The sequence below is a fragment of the Malurus melanocephalus genome, unplaced genomic scaffold (assembly GCF_030028575.1).
Source record: "Malurus melanocephalus ecotype Western Australia unplaced genomic scaffold, MMel_1.1 scaffold_58, whole genome shotgun sequence".
In the NCBI taxonomy this organism is placed as follows: Eukaryota; Metazoa; Chordata; class Aves; order Passeriformes; family Maluridae; genus Malurus; species Malurus melanocephalus.
Window position 1 is genome coordinate 564,828 of NW_026623290.1, and position 23,933 is coordinate 588,760.

The following is a 23,933-nucleotide window of genomic DNA, read 5'->3' on the forward strand; positions in this document are numbered from 1 at the left end:
AGGGGGAAAAAAAAAAAAAAGAAAAAGAAATGGAAAAAAGCCATTGAGCTCTGCGGAGGGGATTAGGATTTACTGTCATATCAGGTGAATTCAGGTCAATGAGAAGCTGYGACCAGATTTTATCTCAGCTGATAATAAAACATCCTCTTCACAGGGCTAAAAGCAGGGATGTTATTACACATCCTATTTAAACTGACTCACACAGCCAGGCTTGAATTGCTACATAGAAGCATAATTACTTACAGGATCTTTCTTTTCTAGGTTTTTTTTTTTTTATCCAACATCGTGAGGTTAAGAGTCTGTAATATGATGTTCTCCTTAAAAAAATATTATTAAATCATATAAAGGAAAAAGGAGCCTGAGAAAGCAATTTTATTCTCAGCTTTGGTCTAGCTCTTTTACAGTTAYGGGCAAAGCCCTTAAAAATTTCCTTGTCTCAGTTTACTGAACTGTGAAATGACAATAACACAACTGCAGCTCTGGGATCTGGGAGGGCTGATGCTTTAACTGTGCCATGAGTTTTTTATATGCAGGATGTGAAGAAGTTTAAAACATTATTATGCCATTATCTTTTATACTTGTTGTATACTTACTGCTTGCAAATGCATTATTTAGTCCTCCAAGAAGTGATTTATAGCATGTAATAATATATATTTCTATTTCTCAAAATAATGACACTGTGTGCCTTTCAGCAAATAAGTAAATACAAATTTTATGACCCTTTTGATTATCCTTAGGAAGTAAAAAAAATTACATTTCCGATAGCTGTATCATACTGACAAGAAATATTCCGTTTCAGTAGATTTAAGAACTGAATTATATTTTTACTACTGCTGATGAAAGTTCAGCAAAGCAGATCTATCAAATAAATATGTGAAAATAATGTTGTTGTATGTTACAAAACTTATTCTTAACAACTTGTATTATAAGTTGATTAAATCAAACTGCTAAAATAGATATACTGATTTTTTTTCCCCTGGGTTTTATTTTTGTAACACCCCTGAAATAATTTTTAAAATAGCATTTCTCAYAGCTGAAAAACTCCAAATATGTGTTTTGTCCCACTTGGGATATTTAGGGCTAAAATAGCTGTTAATTTGCATCTGATGGTGAGATGTTTATTTTCAGAATGAAATGTAAACGTTTTCTAAGATGTGTCATATCCATTTCACACATTTCATGAAACACTGTGGGCATCTGTTTATTTGCAATTTTTGCATAATTTGGCCGTAGTTTGCTTGCTATTTTCCCATGAATGCTTTCCAAGGGAGGAAAAATACGCAATATGCAGAGTGTTTAATGCAAAATGTCCTTTTAACAGAAGCTGAWCTTCACTAAATTGGTCTTTAGGAGGCATTTGCTTTATATCTCTCAATTATCCCTTCCTATTTCTGCTGGAGTATGATCACGCACCTGATTTATTATTATTTATTCCCAGTTTTTTTTCCCTCCTGGCCTCTCCTGTGGCTGAGCCCTTGTTTAAATGTTAGCAGCTGYCTGGAAGTGACCTTAACTCCAGCTGGGAAAACCTGGTTGTGTTTCCTTAGCAAAAATGTGGGGAGATGAATGTTTCCTTGGGAATAACCACGARGKTATAACCATAATCTGTGTTTTGTTYGTGGGGAYAAGGCATGTGTGGATAACATCCCTGCTTCCCTGAAACCTTGGGATAACTTGAAGAAAAGCTGTGCCTGCTCATCCTGTGCAAACACACTCGTGCAAGACTGACCCTGCACGTTAGAAATTGAGGTTGGCTCGATTTGTTGAGAAATTGGCACTTTGATTGCCACCAAACCAAGCCCTGAGTGTGATTGAACACTGAATATTAACGAGATCAACGTGCATTGCCACAGACCACAGAAATGAGCTTGTCTTGGAGGCTCTGAGCTTTGTGGGAAATGCCTTATTTCCTGGTTTCAGGTGGATGGGAGCTGAAACTATTCTAAAGAAGATTTTGCTGATTCTGTTCTTGTCTCCATCAGTAGCATCTCCTCAGCTCATCCCTTGAGAAGCTGATATCTGCCTGTCCTTATCACRCCACAGCTGCTCAGGAAAGAGGTGAAATCTCCTTGCAGAGGGCACAGGGCTGTTCTGGAGGCAGCTCTGAACCCACCCCTCGTGTCCCTGCACTGCCCTGCTGCCTGTCCAACCTCCAGCACCCTGCTGCTGCCACCTTTCACTCTGCAGAAAGGTTTCTGTCCCCTCTCCAGACCCAGAGATCAGCGCTGTTCCCTTGCTGTGCCCTCCAGCACCCCTGTACCCCCTCCCAGGCTCTTCACACCCTCTCTTCTTGATGCCCTGAGTGCTCATTTCTCACATCAGAGCCCTTCTGTGCAGTGCAAGGCTTTCCAAGTCACACCTAATTCCTTTTCACAAAGAGCCATCTCACAAACCTCATCTCCAGCAGCAGAGAAATGTGGAGCAGACAAGAAAAGGTGTTCAACTCATCTGCACAGGACCAGTCAGTAACAACTSCTCCCTGTCCCAAACTAAGATGAACCAGCTTTTATTGATTTTTAGCAAAAATCTTTTTCTCCCCACCTCATGCTGAAGTCACGAAATCGTRTGAACACAAGCTTTGACAGCAGATCCCCCAAACGAGCGAGCTAAGGACAGCAGAAATTGCTCTGCAAAATCAGCTTCTCACAAGCTGTGTTGGAAAGTGGGCAGGGRAGGCAGCAAGAAGGGTTCTCTTCCCCTCATTAGCAGTCCCAGATTAGCTCTGTTGGTGTGCAGGMGGCTGGAGCTGGGATTGGATACGGACCCAAATGTCTCCTTGCTTATTCAGAGCTTATCAGAACAGCCTGAACTTTCAGCCCTGCAAATAGTGAGCTGGAAAAAGCAGAACGAGCTCTCTGGGGAAGATTTCGTGTTCATTTTTACCTGTGGYTGGGCCAGAAATACTTCAAAGATAGATTTCCTTGTGACATTTGAAGTTTTCTCATTCAAGTGCCTGCCAGAGCTCGAGCTCTACAGAGGTGGATATTTRTGGGGCCAGAGTTTCAGAAAAGCTCAGCTTTCACAGAGTCACCAAAATAAATGACCTGCTTTTCAAAAAAAGGTCTCATCACTGAAAAGACACCAGGCCTTGTGTCCCACAGGGAGCTGRTGAATTCCAAAGTCCCTTTGAAATCAGGATCTAATTGTGACAGGTTTGCTTTTAGATATCTGACCGGAGATATTTCGAGCTAGAATTTTTCAGGGGTTTGTGACGCAAAAAAAGTTACTGAACTCTTTAAGGCACAAAAGTAAGTACAAAGGTAGCTAACTACAGAGAGAAATATCTTGATCCTCAAGTTCAAACAAAAAARGGAGAAACAGAAAAGTGAATATGACCTCAGTACACCAAGGGGAGAGGTTTGTACAGGGATAATTACCTACTGCCTTTATCACAGGAAAGTAATGTTAATAGGATGGAGTCAAGGGCCGGGGTCTAGTCCCAAATCTGTATTTATTTTGCATCAGGCAGGGCTTCTGGGCCAGCATGTGTGACCTGCAGCCCCCGATGGCTCCCTGTGACCCCAGAATTTGTCAATCAAGTTCTCTCTCCCTCCTCAAGCAGCTACTCCAAGAGCTGCTTTATATCCCTTCCAGATGCACTGTCCTTTTGCGTGGCTGGCTCTCACTGCGGGCCACACTGGATCCTCTCCTGATTCCTGGAGATCTGGGAGTCTTTGCTGTCTTTGGCTCATGGAATTTGGCTGGCCTATTGTTCAAGGGAAAAAGTTGTTCATCTGAACTTTTCCACCCAGTCTCGCTCTCGTAACTAAGCCTTGTATTTTGACCTCAGGGAGATGTCAGTGGTGATGCAAAAGGGATGCTGCCAGTAGCCTCAGCTTTAATCTGCCTGCTGYACTTGAATTGCATTCCACAGACCTAAAAAGAAACCTCCATTGACTGCATCTGATCCAGGACATATGGGCTAGCTGAGAAGTTAGCAGGCAGAAGGAACTGACTGCACAGTTGATTTGTCAGTTGGGACTTTGGGCTGATGAAAAGGAAAATTTGTAGTCACTAGACTCTCCTTTAACTTCTCACCTATTTTTTTCCTTGAACAACCTTTTGAGCTCTTCCCTGTGGACCTGCAGAGTATGAGATGCTTTGCCCAGATCCAGTCCACAGTGACCAACACTGGGGCCACAGCACATTCTGACACAATTGTGCTGCTTTTGGGGAGCTGCCTTCTCAGCAGCTCAAGTGTGAACCCCTCTTGAGTCAAATCCACCCAGATCCATCCATGCACGACTATGCATGACATACAACACAAGAAGAAAGCCATGAGAAGATCCTGAAACCARGATCTGAAACCTGGAGCTGCTCAGTGCATTAGAAGAGCTGATCGCCAGCGGCACTTACCCAACATCCCTTTGTTGGAACTGGACAAGCACATATCCTTCTCAGCACTGGGGAGAACAAATCCAACCACAAACACCTCCACCCCATCTGCCATCAGTGCCAACCCTAAAACAAAGAAGAGAGTCCACTGGAAGCGTCCGTGGCCGCACTCCTCGATGATGTTCTCGTACTGGTGGGCGAGCTGCTCCTCGTCCTCCATCCTCTCGGCCATGAGGTCAGCACGGTCTCTGTACTCATCAGCTGCAGCAGGGGCTCGTTTCTTCTGCTTCTCTTTGAGGTCATCKGGGTGTGGGATCCCTTGGTACTCCCCCTCATAGACCTCATCATCCTCATCGTGGCCTTCTGTCACGTCACTCTGCGCGTCCTCGTCCTGCGCGGGCTCGCCCCCGCCCCGGTAGTAACCATCGTTGGGAGCGTCGTAATTGCCATCCTGGTACCTGTAATCATCTGAGACCTGGTTTGTGTTCCTGTACCCATCATCCATCCTGAACAGAGGGTTCTAAGCGCCGCAGATCGCTGCKTGTAGGTGCTCTGGAAATGCGTGTGGATTTGTGCAATTTCTGGGCGCTGGTTACATGAACATCTCTTCTCTCCTTCCTTTGGAACTGATGGGATGCAAAGCTTCCCGGGCTCAGAAGGAGAATTTATATATAAAGGTTCTCTTTGACAGAGTCTCACGCAGCTTTTGGTAATGCTTCACTTTTCAGCTGTCATTTGTGACTTGCTGGCTTCTGTGCTTTGCTGAGAAAAGCTGCTGTCTGGGGAACAGCGAGGGAGCAGCAAATTGCACAGCCGGGGAGCTAGGAGGATTTGCCAGGTTTTTCCTGATTCATTGTGGTGGTGAAGGTCACGTCCTAAGAAGAAAAAACAATAGCAGTGAGACAGCAGCAAGCTTGCAAGCACACATGCACTGAGTTTAATGCCAAACATTTCGAATTCATGATTTTCCTTTGAAAAAAAAAAAATGGCGACAGAGGAATGCTTTTGCATCATCAAAACCCAAAGCCTCAGGGAAAAAACAGCATTAAAATGTTCCGAATTCAGTGGGAACCCAAAGCAGAATGTAAAGGGCCATGTGGTCCCAGTTTCTGTCGTTCCTGGAAATCCTTCCTCCCATAGAAAGCAGAGCAGCACCTGGTCCCTACAACTGGCTAGCGTCATGATGAGACAAAATGTGATCTTGGTTTTCTTTTTCATCCAGATCCCAAAATTAATTTTGTTTATTGGTTTCTTTCTTTTCCCCCTAGCGTCTCTCCATCTGTATGCCAGATGTACAACTGGCACGCAGTGTCTGCCAAGATAAAGTCACCAAAAGTCACACTGAGCTCTGTTCTCCCCATATCTAAACATCAACAGGGGATGACTTTCACAGAGAACAAAAAAAACCCAAAGCTAATACAGAATCACTGCTGTCTGCAGGGAAAACYGAGGGAAGTCGAGACACATCTAAACACATACTCATTCTGGACACCTGATTTCCATTATTTTCCAGCCAGTTGGCTCTCCAGAGTTCCCCTGCCTCCCACAGCTGCAGACACGGAGTTTGGAAGGAGAAGCACACRGGGAAGGGAGTGGAGTCACCCCAGAGCAGCCAGCACAGCGTAGGCATGCACAGAACGTGGACTTTGCTTCAAGCTTGGAGCTCCTCGCCTAAATAAAGTGTGACAGAGCTCTGGATTGACACGGGCAGGCACAAACTGGGGAAATGTGGGCGCTGTTACCTACACAGCCAATCGACCTAAGGAAACGCACACTCTGTAAATAACAGTGCTATTTGCAGCTGAAATGACTTCAGAGCACAAATTCAGTAGCACTCTCTGTAACAAAATGCTCAGAAGGGCGTCACTCCTGCTGCAAATGCTGTCATTTTCTGGCAGCCCAAATGCTCAGGGTAAGGAAGGAGCAGAGGTTTGATTCCTCTGCGTGGATTAATGACCATGACTTGCCTGTGCTGCTCATGGAGCTGCTCCAAGGAGCTCCATAAAARCTTCCTCTGCATTTCTGCTTATCTMCCTTTATATTTGTGACCTGTAATTACAGCACAGCCTCTGCTGAGCCTGCCAGAACCTCTTTCTTTTCTCCTGCTCTGCTATTTGTCACGACGTTCAACGTGTTTCCTCTYCCCTTTCTTTATGCTGAATCACACCATACATTTTGCATGAAGAGCAAAAGGCAGCAGGGCATTCTTCCAGGCCTCAAAAAGAGCAATCAATGAAGTCATAGAAAAAAAAAAAATTAAAAAATCCCAGAGGCATTCTGGTTAAGTTATAATGATCAGGAGCAGTAAAGAGAAGTATTTGCATTGGCACTGGAGCTGTTAATGTGCAGGGGAGTTAATGCATCTGACAGCCTTCAGAAGCACTTCAGTGAGTTCTACAGCTCTGGTTTCAATGCTGGAGAGTTACCTTTAATGGTTAAAAAAAATTCCAAAATTATTTTAGAGTCTCAAAACCTCCTGGGCCTGAAGTAACTTTCTTGATTACACRAAGATTTGTGTCATGCCTGAACATCATGTTCTCCAAGGCAGTAAAATGCAKTTCCACAGAGACATGTTTTCTTTAGAAAAGTAAGGGAAAAAGCCTTTCATTCAAAGAGAAAAAAACAAAAGAACAATATGTGCAAAAGAACATTAGGCCTTGCTTGGGRAAGTCTTTAAGACTCATCTGCTGGCAGGTCATGCTTCAAAGCGACCTCAAATGTTGGAGCAGGAAGCCCAGTGACCTCACCGTGTTTGTCTCTCTCTGGCTGCTGCAGAACTGAATTGAAAACTCGTTTTAGGAAAGGAATKAACAATAACACTAATGATCAATAGCAGAACTGATTGGATTCTGAGCCTCCACAGACCCGATCTCTCTTTTTAAAAGGTAGAAGTGTGTTCTTAAAAACCAAGTGTTGGAAATCTTTTTTTTTTGTTCTCTATTAAAAAACTACTGAGGCTTGAAGTTGGGCTCTTCACCTCCCACAACAAGAGGAACAAAGATCTCAAACTTAGAAAAGACCTATTGAAGCATCCGTGCTCTTTCACTGGCACACAAAGATTGGCATTTAGCAGATGGAATCACAACTCGGGCAGCCTAAGAAATAATGACATGAGCTGATGAGTCTGACAGACCAGTGACAGTCACCTGTGTGGGGAAAAACTGAATTCAGGGAAAAGGTCACAGCAGAAAATAGTGCCTGGGTTCCCATTCAGTTTGTGGGATGGGTATTTTCTGGGATCACCCTGGGAAAAGGGGCAGCGCACAGAGGCAGGCTGCAGCTTTAGAATGCCACACTTTCCATATTTCACACCACTTGTTTTCTTTCCCTGTCACATATGCACAGGCTGATTCACTCTAGACCTGATTCTTCAACACCCTTTCACTCAAGCTGAGCTGCACTCGCTCATGAACAGCCCCACTTAGCACTGAGATGCCAAATCATGATGTGTCATAAAGAAGGCAGGCTCGGGCTGCTATAATTACCCTTCCCAGTGATGCRTGAGAGCTTGAGACAAATATACATCACACCAAGGCTGGTGGGGCAGGGTGGGTGTCAGCCTCTTCTCCCARAGAACAAGCAACAGCACAAGGGGGAAGGGCCCCAAGCTGTGGCAGGGAAGTTTCAGGCAGGATTTCAGGAAAAGTGCATCATCTGAAGGGTTGTCAGGAGTTAAAACTGCTGCCCAGGGMAGTGGTGGAATCACCATCCCCGGAGGGATTTGGGAGATGTGCAGATGTGGCACTTGGGGACAGGGTTTAGCTTGGCACTGCTGGGTTAATGGTTGGGTTTAATGATCTTAGAGTTCTTTTCCAATTTAAATTATTCTAATTGCAACCTTTGGYCATTTTAAACTGGCAGTTCCCTTTCTGAGATACACAAGTGATGTTTAAACACACAACAAATGTCTGTAGGGGCAGAGTCTGCAGGGGTGGGAAGGCAGAGGCAGGAAAGCCTTATTTTGGGTGTCCCCAAAACAGCCCATTAAACTGAGTGTTGGACACAAAAACCTGGAATAAATCSGAATTCAGCTCCTTTCCTCCTTTCTGTAAAACACACCATCCACCTTGCAGTTTTCTTGTACTTTCCAGGTCTTTATTTAGCTCAGATTTCGTTTACTTAACCAGGAATTCAGTCATTCGAGCTCTCCAACTTAAAATAGTATCCTAAAGGTTTGAATATCGTCATAAAAGAAATGGCACCTGCTCTAGGAAAAAAGGATGTTTAGGAAAAGCAGATTAACACCTGCATTTGCCTYTGTGAGAGGGCACACAGGGAGATCTGGGATGCTGGGGAGAGAAACTGGGAACTGGGGAGGATGCAGAGAAGGATGAGTGTCTTGTGTCTGGTACTAAATGAAGAGAGCCCTGAGCTTGTCAGAGAGCTGAGCTCCAGCAGAGAGCAGAAATTACATCAAATTAGAGAGCAGGGCAGACGTGAGGAGGGTTTGCTAATGAAATATTGCACTTGGGACGTGATGGAGTTTCTGGAAGAGCCAAGGGAGCGAGGATGTTGCTTTGTGGAGCCACGAGCAGTGGGTGCACACACAGAAATGCAAAATGCAGGGACAGAGCCAACCAAAGGCTGGGAGCTGCCAACCAGAGCCTTCCTTTCTGCTCAGAAAGGGACAGCACCCAAAATCCACAGTGGGACAGAGAGGTTGTTTGAGCACTGAGGAGAAGGACAGGGGCACCATAAAAATGCTTTCAAGGGATCTTCAGCGTTCACCAGAATAATCCCTGTGAAACAGATGGCAGAGCACTTTAATATTCTGCCTGAAGGGCAACTCCTCCTGTAAAACACCCTCACCTCCAGAGCTGTTTCTGCTGACAGCAATGGGAAGGTGCCCAGATCCTACAGTGACCATAAGGACGTTCTGCAGTCACGAAGCTGACTGTAAAAAAAAAAAAAAAAAAAAAAAAAAATTCTTGAGAGGAAATTTTCCTCGCTGAAAGGAGGAAGATAATTATGCAGATAGGTTTGTGTGAAGCTTCAGTCTCAGGTTCTTAATGAGGTTGCAATTAACGGATTGTACACATGCAGGGATAGGTTTTTGGGGTGCCTAACAAGCCACAGCTCCCAGGGGAGCCAGAAATGACACCAAAATTATCAGGCAGGATGAGCAGTGTGGCAGTGAGTGATTATTGTGCTGCTGGACTGAAGTGTGGCTGGCTGAGCTTCCTGGGCTCTGTCCCTTGGCTTTTTGGCAGCTCTGTGTCCCTCCAGGCTGCACATCAGGACAGCACAGCCTTCCTCTGCTGGGAATTGCACATCCCATGCAGCTGTGTTATATGAATATAAAGATATCAACATAGGAATAGATGGCAACTCTTGTCCCCAAAACCTTAAACCTTAAATAACCCAGAATTTGGGGGTAAGAGCTCTTTGTGCTCCCTACCTCACAGCTGAGGACCAGAAAAAGTGCTCCCAAGTCTTTGTCAGGTTTTCAATGAAGCCTTGCAATCTAGTATTTTTTTTTTTTTTTAACTAAGAAAACTGCTGTTTTCCCTCAGGAGAATTTTGGGAATTTCCCTTTCTCCAACTCGTGTAATTAATAAAACCAGTTCTTTTAAAAATCTAAAAATTAGGCTGCAACCCCGTAATTCACAACAAAAACGCTTTCATTACAGGTCCATTATAAATTCTCCATCTTATACTGTGCAAGGTTGCCCTTTTCATTGGAATAAAAAAAAAAGGAAAAGCAGGTGCATGGAGATTTGTTTCAAACCGAAACAAAAGATTTCATTTAAGAAATGCCATTGTGACAGATGCTTGATCCATTTTTTATTAGATACATTTGATGAAACTGACTGTTTTCCCCCCTAAATAATTCAAATTTGGAAGAATGGCATTTTTTTATCWACAAAAATTGTAGCAGGACCTCTGATTATGCTCTCATGGATGTAAAATTATCWCAGGTGCACATTTAAGAAGATAAATAGGGAAAAATTAGGGAAAAAATATAGGAAACTAATACAATATAATTAAACAATATAAACAATATAGGGAAAATAATCCTGCTGTTCCTAAGCATGTGAGTAAAAGTATCTGACCTCTGTGAGGCAGAAAAGGGCTTTTCTTCCACAGGATTCTGATTATTGCTGGGGTTCTTTGGTTTTTGTGGTTTTTTTTTTTTTTTTTTTTTTTTTTTTTTTTTTTTTTTTTGCTAAGGTTAGAATTGCTGCTGCAGCCACACAATTCAACATCCAGAAGAGGGCTGAGCAGTATCATCATTCTCCTGGACAGATGGCAAGGCTGAGTTCTTGGCARGGATCCTGCAGAGGGAAAAGCAGCAGGATCTGGAGAGAATTTAAATGTGAGGGAAGTTAGGCAAAGGAAATGAGGAGGCTTCAAATGCAAAAAGCTAGAAATGAAGCAAAATCAAAAATCAAGGAGCCAGAGCAGGGKTGAATGGTCCAAACTATGCCCAGAATAAATGGGGAAATGGCCAGGGAAAGATGGAAGCCCTGATACATTATTGATCCACAACCTGTGGAAAAAAATGCTTTGTAATAACAGTAGCTCTTGCTTTCATATCCAAGGATTATAAATACATCTGGTGCCATCTCTGCTASAGCTCAGCTCTAAGCCTCATTAATTCTTGCTTGACTTTTTGCATCCCTCTTTCACTGCCAAAATTACTGGAGAAAAGTCTCAGAGCACACAGRAAGGAGTTGGCTGTGGAGGACATCACTCAGTCAAAAAAAAAATCCAACCTAACCCAAACCAAACCAATTATTGACCATTATTTTAGGGGGTGATTGTATCAAAATAGATCACATCTCTTGAAGGTCCTCAGCAGTCAYTTTCCTTCAAACATCCTAATCAATGGTGGTGATGAGCAGTGAGCCCCAGGGGAATGTCCTGGAGGATATTCTCAGATCTGAACACCTGAGAGTGAATCAGGGGGATTTAATCAGCTGAAAACATGGTCTGCTTTTCTTTGAAATACAGGTCAGACCTTTGGATGCAAGTTTCTGTAGGATTTTAGACAGGTAAAGGARCACCACAGATATCACTGGGRAAAAAAAAMAAAMCTGATTTCTCTCCAGTCTGACAAGATCAGAAGTAAAATTTGTCCTTGTAATTAATGTCCAAAAGAAACCATGGTCATAAAGCATTCTTGAAAGAGGACTGTACCACAGTCCCAGGCTGAAAATCTGTTGTAATTGAGCAATATCAGATTCAGATAACATTTCTGAGGTCTCTTTTCTGCTCTTATTCAGGAAAATCAAGGAGGGTGCATGAGTTTCCCAGTTCTCTTATTCAGTGAGGTGGTAGCTGGAAGCAAAAAGGAGCTACTTTTCCAGCAAAGACATCAAGATTCCATGGAAGGGCATGTCAACATGTGTTTTTCTGGTTTAAAATTACGTGTTAATGGCTACAATAATCAACTGTGGCTGCAGACACAGGAGGCTAACTGGGTCTGGGTGACAAGGGATTTAAAAATCAAAGTCTGCAGCAAAGCCAGCCTTTAAAAAGAATTTGCTTTGAACTCTGGAAAAAAAGTTGTCTTTTGTTGTAGCTTCAGAGGAGAGCACTGTATTAAGTGAAAACTAAGGAAAAAACTAGTTTCTCCTGATTTTTTTTTTATCATTGAGAGATTATTTGATAGATACATAACATGGGTTCAAAAACTCTCCATGGAGCTTGTTAAGCAAGCTATCTGAGCCACAGATTCTGTGAAGAAGAGCAAGATTTTTTGAAAGTCATTGATTTGAAATCATCAGGTTCAAAGAACCGACTTTCAGCAGCACAGATGGCACCTGCTGATCGCTCCCCTACAGCACAGGGGTAAAAATCCTCTGCTCAATGTAAAAAAAAAAAATTGATTTGCTCAGAGATTGCTGCTGGGCTCTCTGGGATCATTGATTCACTGCTACCATGGTGTAGGGTGGAATAGATTGGTGCTGATGCAGTCCTGGTATATCGAGAAATGCAGGGAAAAACCAGAGCTGGAGTAATTTAATGTGYTACCAGCAGACCTGATTAATTATTTAGAGAAAGCATTTTAGTTCGAAAATCCTCTGCTACAGAGTCTATTGAACTGGAGTTGTCCTGGATAATCTCTATTGATCTGTGGTGGGTTTCACACATTTCTGGGCTGGTGCACGCCTGTGTTTGTTTGTTCCACCAGGAGAAAATACTTCTTGCATTGTTTGATCCCACAGTCCCACAYTGAACAATCTTCTGTGAGGAGGAACTGTTGTGTTTGAAGTTTACAGCAGCCCTTGGRTTTGGAAGGGATTTTGTTGAAATTTGTAAAATTTGAACATTTGTAATTGTAAGTTTGAAATTGTAAACTTGAAAATTGTACSTGGCAGTGTAAACCAACAGGAAATTGGATGTTTATTCAGAAACAACAGTGCTCTGGTGCTCTTTCATTAATTTGAGCATTTCTGTATGTGTTTACCCTTGCCAACTTATTTGGTTTAACCTTCCTGGGCTGGGAGGCCCTGACAATCTCCCAGAGAGGAGTGTAAATTTGGAAGAATTTGGAAGAATTTGGAAGAATTTGGAAGAAGCAGAAACAGACAGGGTTTGAGCATGAACAGTTCAGTTGGGTTTGATTCATGCTGAGTAAGAACCTGCCTGCACTGCTCCAATGCCTTCACATTTTTTTATTCTCACCCATCCCACCGGGGGAGATTTCTGGTTTCCAGCACATTGCACACAAAAATGCCTTCTGTGGTGGTGGTGGTGGTGGTGGCTCTCACAGCAAAGTGGCTGTGGGCTGAATTCAGCTTGTAATTCACTATGTGATTTTATGAACCAAGGGACAGAAAGTCCCCCAGACTGTTAGGGGGAGATTACATCTCAAAGTCTGACACTCTGTGGGTGCAGATGCTTTAAAGGTCATGCCTGAGACAGTGTGTGCTSCAGCAAGCTGGAGATGAAACAAGGAAAAAGCATCAGCCAAGCAGAATAAACAGCTTTTCTGAAGTTAGGGGTGCAGAGGAGAGAGCTGGGTGCTCATGAGAGAGATGCACAGAGAGGAATGTTTGACAGTAGGAGTTGGGAAGCAAGCGCTTAGCAACACAGAGCTATATAAGGAGGGACAGACTACACATTAGGATTCCAGAGAAAGGCCATAAAAGGTCGATTTGACAAGCTGAATATGGATAATGAGTTGAGACAGATGGTGTAAGAGCATGGTAGCTAATAAATAATGAACAGGCTTGCTTCAAGGAGCAAAAGGCGAGAGCTGAGTCAGAAGGGAGGTGGTGAAGGGGGAAAGAACAAAACCACGAAGATGGAGGAGAAWCACAGCAGGAGGGGTGGTGGGAGAGGAGTGTCTTCTTTTAAGTGCCAGAGTTTTGTGGAAATGATAATTTACCCAAAGAAAACTTGGGAAAGCATATGCCAGAACTGGAATTTGGCCATCTTAATGAGATTAACAATGTTTTCTCTGAGGAATTACTCATGGTCTCTAAATTTCTCTGAGATATCCATTTCCTCTTCTCCTCCTCTCCTATTATCACRGTGCCTAAGCAGCCTGCAGTGGTCACAGCTCCCATCAAAGGTTGGGAAAAGTTCTCAGGTTTGTTTTGCACATCCTGACTGGAGGAAGAGAGAGACCAGAACTGTGTCAGAGCACTGAAATGGAAATGCTGTGTGCTGTCCCCCGTGGACCAGCAAGGCAAGGCTTCATTCCAACTTYCACACCCAGCTGTTCTCCATGTGGTGACCAAGATGAAGGTGAGCTTTGCTGCCCCMAAAATATTTTCCTTAATGTGGAGCTGAGGCACAAACCCCAAACTGGACACCAGTTAACACTCAGAGGCATCCCCGTGTAGATACAAATAAAAGAGTTTTCCCAAAATCACCTGAGGGAGCCATATCAGTGCCAAACAASCAGCACATTTCTGTTATTTTCTTGTCTTTTTAAATATCATAATGAGCGAGGAACTTTGAGGCTTTACTGCTTATTAATARACCAGACTCTCTATCAGCATTGCACCTGGCAGCACAAACCAACAGGAAATTTGATGTTTATTCAGAAACAACAGTACCCTGGTGCCCTTTCATGAATTTAAGCATTTCTACGTGTGTTTGCCCTTGGACAGCTTGTTAGGTTTAACCTTCCTGGGCTTGGAGGCCCTGACAAGCTCCCAGAGAGGAGTGTAAGCAATAACCTTGGAAATAAAGTGCTTGCAATTCAGCAGATTCTGCCGGTGTCAGACAGCAAACATCCCTGATTAACTATAAACTGCTTAGCTTATTGGCAAAGATGTGCCTCTGGCTACAAAGGGGATTTCTATTTCATCACACTTGCAACCTGAGTTATTAAATAATGAGCYGCTTAATTAGCTAATTCATTAATACATGGCTGTGATGAATAGATTCGCTCCAGTGACGGAGCCATGAAAGCAGAAAAAACCCTGAGTGATTTCTAAGTACTGCTTTCTTTCAGGCTGGGATTTCATTTGAGCAAGTGTCCTTATTTTTTTTAAATTTTTCCTTCTTTTTTATCTTTCTTTTTTTATCTTTTTCCTGCCTCTGCCTAACAGAGGTCTGCAGTGCCTGTTTTCCCCCCAGCACTCCCTGCTCTGGTCCTTTCCTCCTTTCTGCCTTATTCCCCCTTTCCTTTGGATCCGTGCAGCCAAAGTGCCTTCAGAGTGTTGTTTTACACAATGACCCTTTGCCCTGTGCTCCCACAAAATCTGTGGCCAGGATGTCTCATCACCCCAATCTTAGCTGGGGGGTGACTGTGCTGTGTCAGGGACTGATARAAACATCAATTATTGCCCCTGATCACCTCCCCATTGCTGGGGGCCAACCAAACCCCCACTAATGGAGACAAAATAATTTCCTGCACCTCACAGCAGCCTTTGCAGGGCTGTTATCTCCTGCTTTCTGTGGATTTGGAGTGTGTTGAGAGAGCTCCAGCAGAGGCATTTCCACATGGAAACCGTTCCTGCCATCAGGAAGAGCTCTTTCCCAGCCCAGGATGCTCWGGCATCATTCTCTGGGGACAGCTGCTGCCAGCTCCAGTGAAGTGTACAAACACTCTGGCCRTGCCAGAATTGCCTCTCAGAAATCCCCCACAGCCTGTCACAGACACAGCCAGCCTTATGCTTCCATCCTGCCCTTTAACAGGCTTGATCTCAGGCCTGAAAGGGCACAGAAATTATGGGATCAGATCAAAGGGGTGGGTCTCAAACTGAACCCACCTCTTCCTTTTCTACATAAGACCTCCAACACCATTTTATTGTGGCCTCAAGGGCTTTCAAAACTGCAAATGTGCTGTTCATTATGCACCTTGCCCRTGGAGAAACACAAGTGCAAGCAGAAGCAAATTTAAAGAGACTCTTTTCAAGGTTAAGTGGCAGGGAAAATACTGCAGCTATCGCTTTTTCTTCATTCATGTTCATGGCATTTTGATTAGTTTGACCTTTTTTTTTTTTAATATGAAACACTTCTGAGGAGTCCTGAACCTTGTACCAACCATGATCAGTCAACAGATTCCATTATCTAGCYATCAAAATCACTATGTGCCCCACACATATCACTGCAGCACAACCAAAACACAGCACAAAGTGATGCCTTCTTCTCTAAGGAGGGGATTTGCAAAGCCTGTCTCAGCTCTACCTTGAMTATCTCAGACTCTCAGATCTTTGAAGAACCTGCTTTTGAAACCAGCATTTTGAAGAAAGTCATAAAAATAGATTTTTTTTCCATTTCATTGACTAAATGCACAAACTAAAATTGCCATAGGGCTGGAATATGGTGGTATCAATTTACCAGCAACGTAAGAACTTACACATAGCAACCCTGCATTTGTACTTGTGTTTTATACTTATGAAGGATTTCTACTCAGAAGAGCCCCCAGAAGTATTTTTGTACCTAGAGAAGAGGAGTATGGATAATTTGAGCACATGTAATAGGCCCTTAAAAGAAAAGAAAGTTGGATTGCTTGGCAGAGGTTTTTCCTGAGCATCCCTCATTCCTTTTTTTGCTCCTGCAGGAGTTTTAGGACAGCTCTGAGCCTTACACAGACCCTTAGGCCTGGCCAGTGTTCTCACAACACAAATTCTTGTGGTTTTCAGCTGTGCCATGGGGCATTTTCTGTCTCACAGTCTCCTGTAATGAATTTGTGCCTCMGTGGAATAGGGCAGGAAAGGAGAAAACCACCAGAACAAGGAGAAGATACTGCAGGAGGGAAAAAATGAGAGGAAACAACAGCAGAGGAAAGGAGGYAGGGCAAGGGTGGTGAAATCAGAATCAGGGAGGGGAAAAAAGCTGAATAATACCAGTCTTGGAAAATAATATTGCCTTGAGCCAGTAAAAAGAAGACAAACAACAACAACAACAACAAAAGAAAGAAACAAAACAAAACAAAACAAAAACCAAAAAAAAAAAAACCAAACAAAAAAAAAATCCCAGTTAGGCTCAGCACTTCATAGTGGTGAGAAGATTCTGCATTTGCTTCCCAAAGAGAATAATAAATTCCTGCATTCAGGTTGGACACCAACGATGAAAAAGCTTCATCTCCCCAAATTAATAGCCACAATACATCATCAGGCAGCAGAGCTACAGCTCCGTGTGTACGCAGAGAGAAAATCCTCAGCATCACCTGGCGGGGCAGAAGAAGGATTTGGCTGTTATTTATTGCTCAGAGTGACTCATGCTGGTGGGCAGGGGCGCGACAGTACAGATGGGAGATAAAATCAGACTGCCAGCAAGGGGATTGGTGCCAGGAGAGTTGAATTCAGGCAACTTCTGCTTGTGTTTTACCTGGAATTTCTCTGCAAAATATGAAAAGAGTGAAAAAAGGAACCTTTTGGAAAAGGCATGTCTGTGCAGACATTTGTTAGGGCTCAGGTTTGAGGGAGGAAAGATGGTTTAGTGACTTGAGCAACATCAAGAGCTCTGTGCAGTTGTCTCTAATGCCACAAATGGCTYGATTAAGATAAGACAAGACATTTAGTTACTCTTAGGTTTAGTTCTTTGTCTGCAAAATAACTGTAATATCTTATTTTCTGATAAGATTGTGTGGGGCAAACATGGCATAAATGAAAAGAGAATCGTGTAACCACTGATGGAGAGCTCAAAAGTTCACCTTTCTGGACTTCAGATTGTCCTTGCCAAGAGCACTGGGATGTTGAATTTATCCTCCCAAGGACAGTCTCCTGTGAATGGCCTTCACTGGGCTGTTTCTGATCAGAATCAATAATATTTCCAGCGTGAAAATATATGAATATATTCATAAAATATTATGAAAATAATATTTTCATAGCTCTCCTTCTGTTCCTCTCACTTCAGCTCTAGCTAAAGAAGACATGTAAGGACACTAATAGTCATCAGAGTCCCTAAAAATGAGAAGGCAGCTGAGAGGGATCCTGAAACTCGAGCATTCCCATGTGAAGAAGGCTTTTAGAGAAAGAGGGAGGACAGGTTTCTTTAACTGTCCCTGGTCCCAGTGTCCTCCTTCCCAGACCCTGAATAAGGGGAATCCCTCTAGCTGCCCCCAAAACCCAGACTCTCTGACCCAGCTCGGGCGGCAGAAATTCCCTGGAAGTGAGTTCAGTGGAGGAACAGGGCTTTCAGCACAATTTAAGCAGCGAGGAATTTCATCATCTTCATTCCCCCTGGGAGTTTGGGACCAGCCTCATGCTGGCTGGTGTCCACTCGCCCTGAGCCTGCCTGCACAGCGTGGTTTGGCACAGGAACACCCTCTACACAGCTCTCTGTGTCAGCAGGAGCATCGATGATGAAGRTGGGCATTTTTTGTGGCCCCTTCTGAGGGTTTCCTCTGTCACTGTCACCGCCCAGCTTCCAGCCCAGGTCCTGAGCCCAAACCTTGCCAGGCTCCTTGGGGATGCTTTGGCTGCTCGTCCTTTTGGCTGTCACTGATAGTCCTGAGCTCCAGGAGAGCTGGCCCTGCTCTGTGTGTGCCTCAGAGAGCTGCTCCTGACGAGCATGAGAAGGACTGGCTGCCAGGATTTGGGCTTTGAGTGCCCCTCTTGCCAACCCTCCTGCAGCTGGCGAAGAGCAGATGATGGGATCAGAGAGCACGGGTTTTCCTGTCACTCCTGCTCTCCCAGGACTCGCAGGGGAGCTCCTGGATTTGGCAGCAGCTGCAGGGGAGCTCCTGGATTTGGCTGAGATGTGCTGTCACACTCACTGCTGCTGCTGCTGCCCACTGAGCTGCAGAGATCACGTCCTTACCCTGGCACAGAGCTCTGCTTTCCCTCCTCCCTTCAACCCCAATTCAGAGCTGGTGATGCTCCTGCAAGGCTCCTGGTCAGGCTCAGGGTGGTCACTCACTGGCCAATGGCTCTGGTGGCCACRTGGCTGCCAGGTCAGCACAATCCCAAAATCTGTGTGGGGTGGAAGGGAAGGTTGGACAAGAACAGCTTCTAAAGGATCAGCATGCAGGATCTGCCTTCCTCACCCCCTGGGATGTGGAAAATATCTCTTGCAATGGGGAAGGAAAGAAAAAGGAAATCAGTCTCTTTTTCCTCAAAATGTATGGGTGGGCTAAATCTCTTTATCCAAAAAATGTATGGATGGATAAAAGAGATGGACTTGCAGTCTTGAAATAGGACACAAAGGGATATTGAAGAAATTTGAAAGGCAAGAGGCTAAAATCTTGCATGAGGAAATCCCTGTTTACACAATAACATGTGGGGGTCTTGGGAATAAAAGGCGAGCTCTTGGCAGCATCAAAAAATAGACATTGGATGAATTTGAGGGAAAGAAGAAGGTGAGTTTAATTTGAGCTTCCACAACTTTTTTTTTTCAACTGGAAGAAAAAAGTTCTTCAAGAGACAAGGCAAACATCAAGAGAAATTCACTCTGTCCACCAAGAAGTTTTCTTGGATTTCTGGATTGCTGGTGCCAATTGCTCGAGAGGGGGTCCCAAACTCGGTGTTTCCCTGGGCAGAAATAACACAAAGGTTCTGCAATGTCCTTCCCTTCTCCTGCTATCCAGGGCTATTGACACAAAAACGACACCAGAAAATAAAGTGATATCTCAGCAAACAGCTTCTGCTCCCCACAGGGGACTGAGGAGTACAATCCATCACACCTGGAGCAAACCTAAGGMAAAATAAATTCAAGATTTCTGCTAGAAGCAGGAATCCTGGATGATGTATGGGAGAAGGCAGGAAGAAGTGGAGTGTGAGAGCAGGTGTCCTCCAGATGAAGAGCCTGGGGGGATCAGCTGGAAAATTTCAAGGGGGTAACAAATCCTTCAAGGCAGATCACGCCTGTGCCTCTCCAGGGGAAAGGGGATAGAATATCCCAGGTGAAGAAAGTGGCAAGGAGGTGATGATCAGRAGTTATTTATCAAAGTGTAACCTCACACTTCCCTGCCAGGAGCCAGGGAATGCCTGACAGACACGGGTGGATATCAAGGCTTTCAGCAAACCCCGACTGGAAAGGCGAGAAGCTGCTTTCTGATGGCACTTCAGGAGTGAATGTAAAGTCTGGTGGCTGCAAAACCTTTCTGGTTACCCAGGAATAAGCAGCCAGATCACAGAAACCCACAGTGCCAAGCCTGCAGGGACAGATCCTGCCTCTGCAAACCGGACAGGAGGGACAAGAGGTGCCCAGTCCCCCTTTTTCTCACATGAGATCCCTGCAGGGAGGTGATGATAGGAGACCATCATGGACCCAYGATGAATGTATCAATTTTGGACATTTTATATAGAAATGCTTTCTCTGTAAGGCTCTGTGTTTGTTGCAGAGTTGAGAAGATTGAAGAGGTTTTCTGTCTGCAAGCGATGTACTTTGGGATTTTAGAGAGATGAGCGGGATTTTCTCTAGGAAATAACTCCCCCTAATTGTTTAGACATCACTCTCCTCACTTGCTGCAAAYGAAGGAAATGTTTCTCTCTGAGGGTTCCCAATGTGCTGCTGTCTCTGACAGCTGTAAATTCTGGGGGAACACCCCTRTGGCCAGAGCTGGGTGACCAGCACAGCAGAGGATTGCAAACACAGCRGGGCTTTGTCACCCCAAATTCACCCCTGACTTTTGTCCCTATAACCCCACAGCTGCCTCAGTGCTGTTCCTACAGCCACCAGCCACTTCTTCCCTGCCCACTCAGGTCACCCACCTGTCCCTGAGAGCCAATTTGCGCCCCTGGCACAGGCAGGGAAGTTTTCCCTGATTTTTCTTTCTGCTTCTCCCCTTTGTGGCGCTTTGCAGGAGGGAARCACTGCCTGTGGTCCCTGCAGCGAGGGGTTCCCCTGCAGCGTGACATCATGCACAGAGCTCCCTTGGCTCATGGACAGCTTTGATTTCCTTCTGGTAGAGTAACCCTGGCTGCCAAGTGAAGGAGAAGCTGCTGATCCTTCTGCACAGCACCCTCAGCACCTGCCCCCAGCTCCTTCCCACACCAACCCTACAAATCGCCTGCTGCGCTGCCACAGATGGCTGAGGCACTGCTGGCTCTCTCTGCTCAAAGGTGGCCAAGCTTTCCAGCTTTCCCTTCCTCCCTGGATCCTCTCTAGTTCAGTCATTTATGGGATTTATCTTTTAACACGTTCCTTATTCTTTTTAGGAACTGAGCAGTGACGCTGGCTTGTGYTGCTGTGTTCACCCCGAAACTCTGGGATGGTGATGAGCACTTTCTCTATTCAAAGGGGGCTAAAAATCAACCCTGCTTTCCTTGCTGTAGGAGACCATGTGAAATCAAATCAGCCCCCTGAGCCAATCGACTCTGAGAAGGGTATGATCAGAGAATATTTAATTAGGATCCTAATTACAGCAGTTATTAACTACTACAAAATCACCTGTGTTCACATCCCAGAGCAGTGTGAAGATTTCAGAGATATGCACTGCCCAGATACACACAATTATTCCTTTGGCTTGATCCCAACTGCAAGGAAAGTGAGCTGYCCTATCAGTGACTGAAGATTTAACCCTAATGTGCCATTTATTCTGCATTTATTCTGACATCACACATGTGCACAGAAGGGTTAAAATGCCATCAAGACCCACGGTGTTTCAAACCTAAAGCAAAATCAAAATAATAAAAAAATGAATTACTATTGGAAAGCCCTTGTATTACTTGGGAGAAAACCACCTTACCTCTCTGCATCCTTTCTAAAAATATAAAATCAAAATAATAAAAAGATGGGATTGCTATTGGAAAGCCTTTGTGTTACTTGGGGGGAACCACCTTATCTCTATTTTCTGTATCCTTTCTAAAAATACAGCSCTGCTGAGAGGAACAGACATTGTTTCTTCCACATGGTTCTGACTAATTCAGAAAATGGCAAATCTACTAGAAATCAGGGGAATAACTTTGAAGGTTACAAAAAAAATCAATCTGAAGTGTTTTCCTCTCTTTGCTTGTCTGTTTCAACAGGCTGATAAAGAATGGAAAAGCATCAAAAAATAGACTGGTTCTCTAAGAAAACAGAGGTGTTAATAATGCTTTTTCTTCGTAGAAGTAATATTTTTCTTGAAAACTTGGCTGGTTTTCCCTGAGGATTCAAAGTTCTGCAGTGGGCTCAGTCAAAAGAAAACATTTGCTTCTCAAACGTTTCTAATTTCTCCAGAACTGATCTCTTTTCTTTTGAGAATAAAACTTTTGGATTAACATTCTTTGACCAGGGCGAAAGAACAGGTCATTCAAAGAGAGATGTGGAGTTTTTCTTTTCCATTAAGCCACTGATTTCACTGGACAGCAGGAACATTGCAGCAGATGCAAAAGCCTGAAACTCAAACCGATGCTGGAATTTCGACAAAACTTCCTGACTTCAACATTTCTGGGGCTGAAAGAYGGGATCTCGAGGGGATAAAAGGAAACATCACTTGTGGGGCTGCTGAAAATCAAATACAAACTGCTGGCAGTAACCTGTGAGCCTGCACTGACTGTCCTGCTGAGGCAGAAGTTTTAGGAGATTTTGCTTTAACCCTTCCATGAATTAAAGATGGAAAAGACACCCCAGATGGCAGGAGGGGGTCAGTGATGMTTCCAGCTTGCAAAGGGTGTGAGGAGCAGCTCATTCTCCACATCAGCCCCACGGCAGGTAGATCAAACATCAGCTGGTACCTGGCTGCTGAAAAGAGCATCCAAAAAAAAAAAAAAAAGAGCATCCAAATGCCACCCAGCGTTACGAGGATAAGGCCAAGGCTGCCAGGGCATGAAAATCCAGGGAACTTCATCTGTCTGTGCCTTTCTCTTGAGTCATTGCTGCTTTTGCAGGCAGAGCAAAGTGCTGCAAGCCTCGGGGAGGGTTGAGGCTGATGAAATATAGATGGGAGCCGGGCAGGCTGCTCGGGCTGGGTAAACACACACACGGTAATTGAGTCCAAGCGAGAAATGCTCTGCAGAAGGATGCAGAACAGGCTTGTTTGGTAAAGTGTGATGTGCACATTTGACTCAGCAAGAAAGAAAACCCTTCCTCTGYGATGAGGAGCTGAGCAGTAACCAACAGGAAACCCCATTTCCAGCCTTTCTCCTTTTTTTGCTCCACCTGTTTTCTGTCACCTGCTCAGATTTTATCCTGCAGAAGGAGCAGCCAATGAAAACAGACACAGCACAGGCACGATATCCCAACCCAAACCACTCACAGTCTCCATAAAACTCCCAAAGAAAAGTGTCTGCCTACCTGGGCAGGAAATSGAGCTGCTGAAGCACAGATTGTGCTGTGCTCAGTGCTCACTGTCCTAAGGGGCATTTGTTAAGGGTTCTTTTTCCAGCTGCAAGGACAGGAATTCTCACTGGGATGCTCCCAGTTAGTGCAGACCTGAACAGCTCCTCCCTGTGAAATTACAAAAGGCTTTGCCTTTCCTTTCCATGGCAGCGGAGCCCTGGCAGATCTCTGCCTTTATGAGCTTTATGGTGGGGCAGAGAGATCTGCTTTTGCAACCACAGGGAGTGAATTATTTCCAGGCTCCTCTCAGGAGTATCTGTGGGTGTCTCTGGGTGTCCCTGGGTATTTATGGGTAAATCTGAGTGTCTCTGGGTGTCTGTGGGTGTCCCTGGATATCTGTGCATGTCCCTGGGTATCTATGGGTTTCCCTAGATGTTTGTGGGCATCCCTGGGTGTCCCTGGGTATCTGTGGATGTCTCTGGGTGCTCCTGGGTATCTCTGGGTGCATCTCAGGAGCCTCTCACCCTTAACCAGATCTCCTTCAATCAGAGCAAGCAAGATTCCCTTTCTTGCTGAGAAGATGCAACCTGAATGACCACGCCTGTCAAGGGCAAGGCACAAATCCAGATGTGAGCAAAAACAGGGCAAGGTGGATGCAAAATGGAGCCACGTTGGAAGGCTCTGAATTGAAATCTTGGATGGATTGAATCTCGTGGTGGAACCTCACAGTGGGAACAGCAGCAGCATCCCCTGCTCAAACAGGAATTGCAAACATTTTCAAACAGATGCTGAAAATTATTTTTGCTCACAGCAAAAAATTCACCCCAAACCCACCCAGCTCCAAGCCACGTTTGTAGACAAATTCATAATGCCTGGCATCCCATATCTGCCCGCTAATTAACYKAGAGYCGCTGCCAGAGTTAATTAGGGAAGMTGCTCCATTATCCCAGCACGCCCAGGGCAGGGATCCACCAGCTGCCACCTCACCTGCTGTCCTGGCTGAGGAGCTGCTCAAAGGACACTGAGGATCCTGCCAGCTCCCC

General features: G+C 44.6%; 1 protein-coding gene across 1 annotated transcript in view; it reads right to left on the bottom strand.

Annotated features, from left to right (window-relative positions):
• SV2B (synaptic vesicle glycoprotein 2B) overlaps positions 1 to 23,933 on the bottom strand; it is a 58,427-nt gene that overhangs the window by 25,397 nt on the left and 9,097 nt on the right. Inside the window, exon 2 of the mRNA XM_057365812.1 lies at positions 4,357 to 5,210. Coding sequence (XP_057221795.1) covers positions 4,357 to 4,840 — 484 coding nt within the window. The 5' untranslated portion in view covers positions 4,841 to 5,210. The remainder of the gene's footprint in view (positions 1 to 4,356; positions 5,211 to 23,933) is intronic.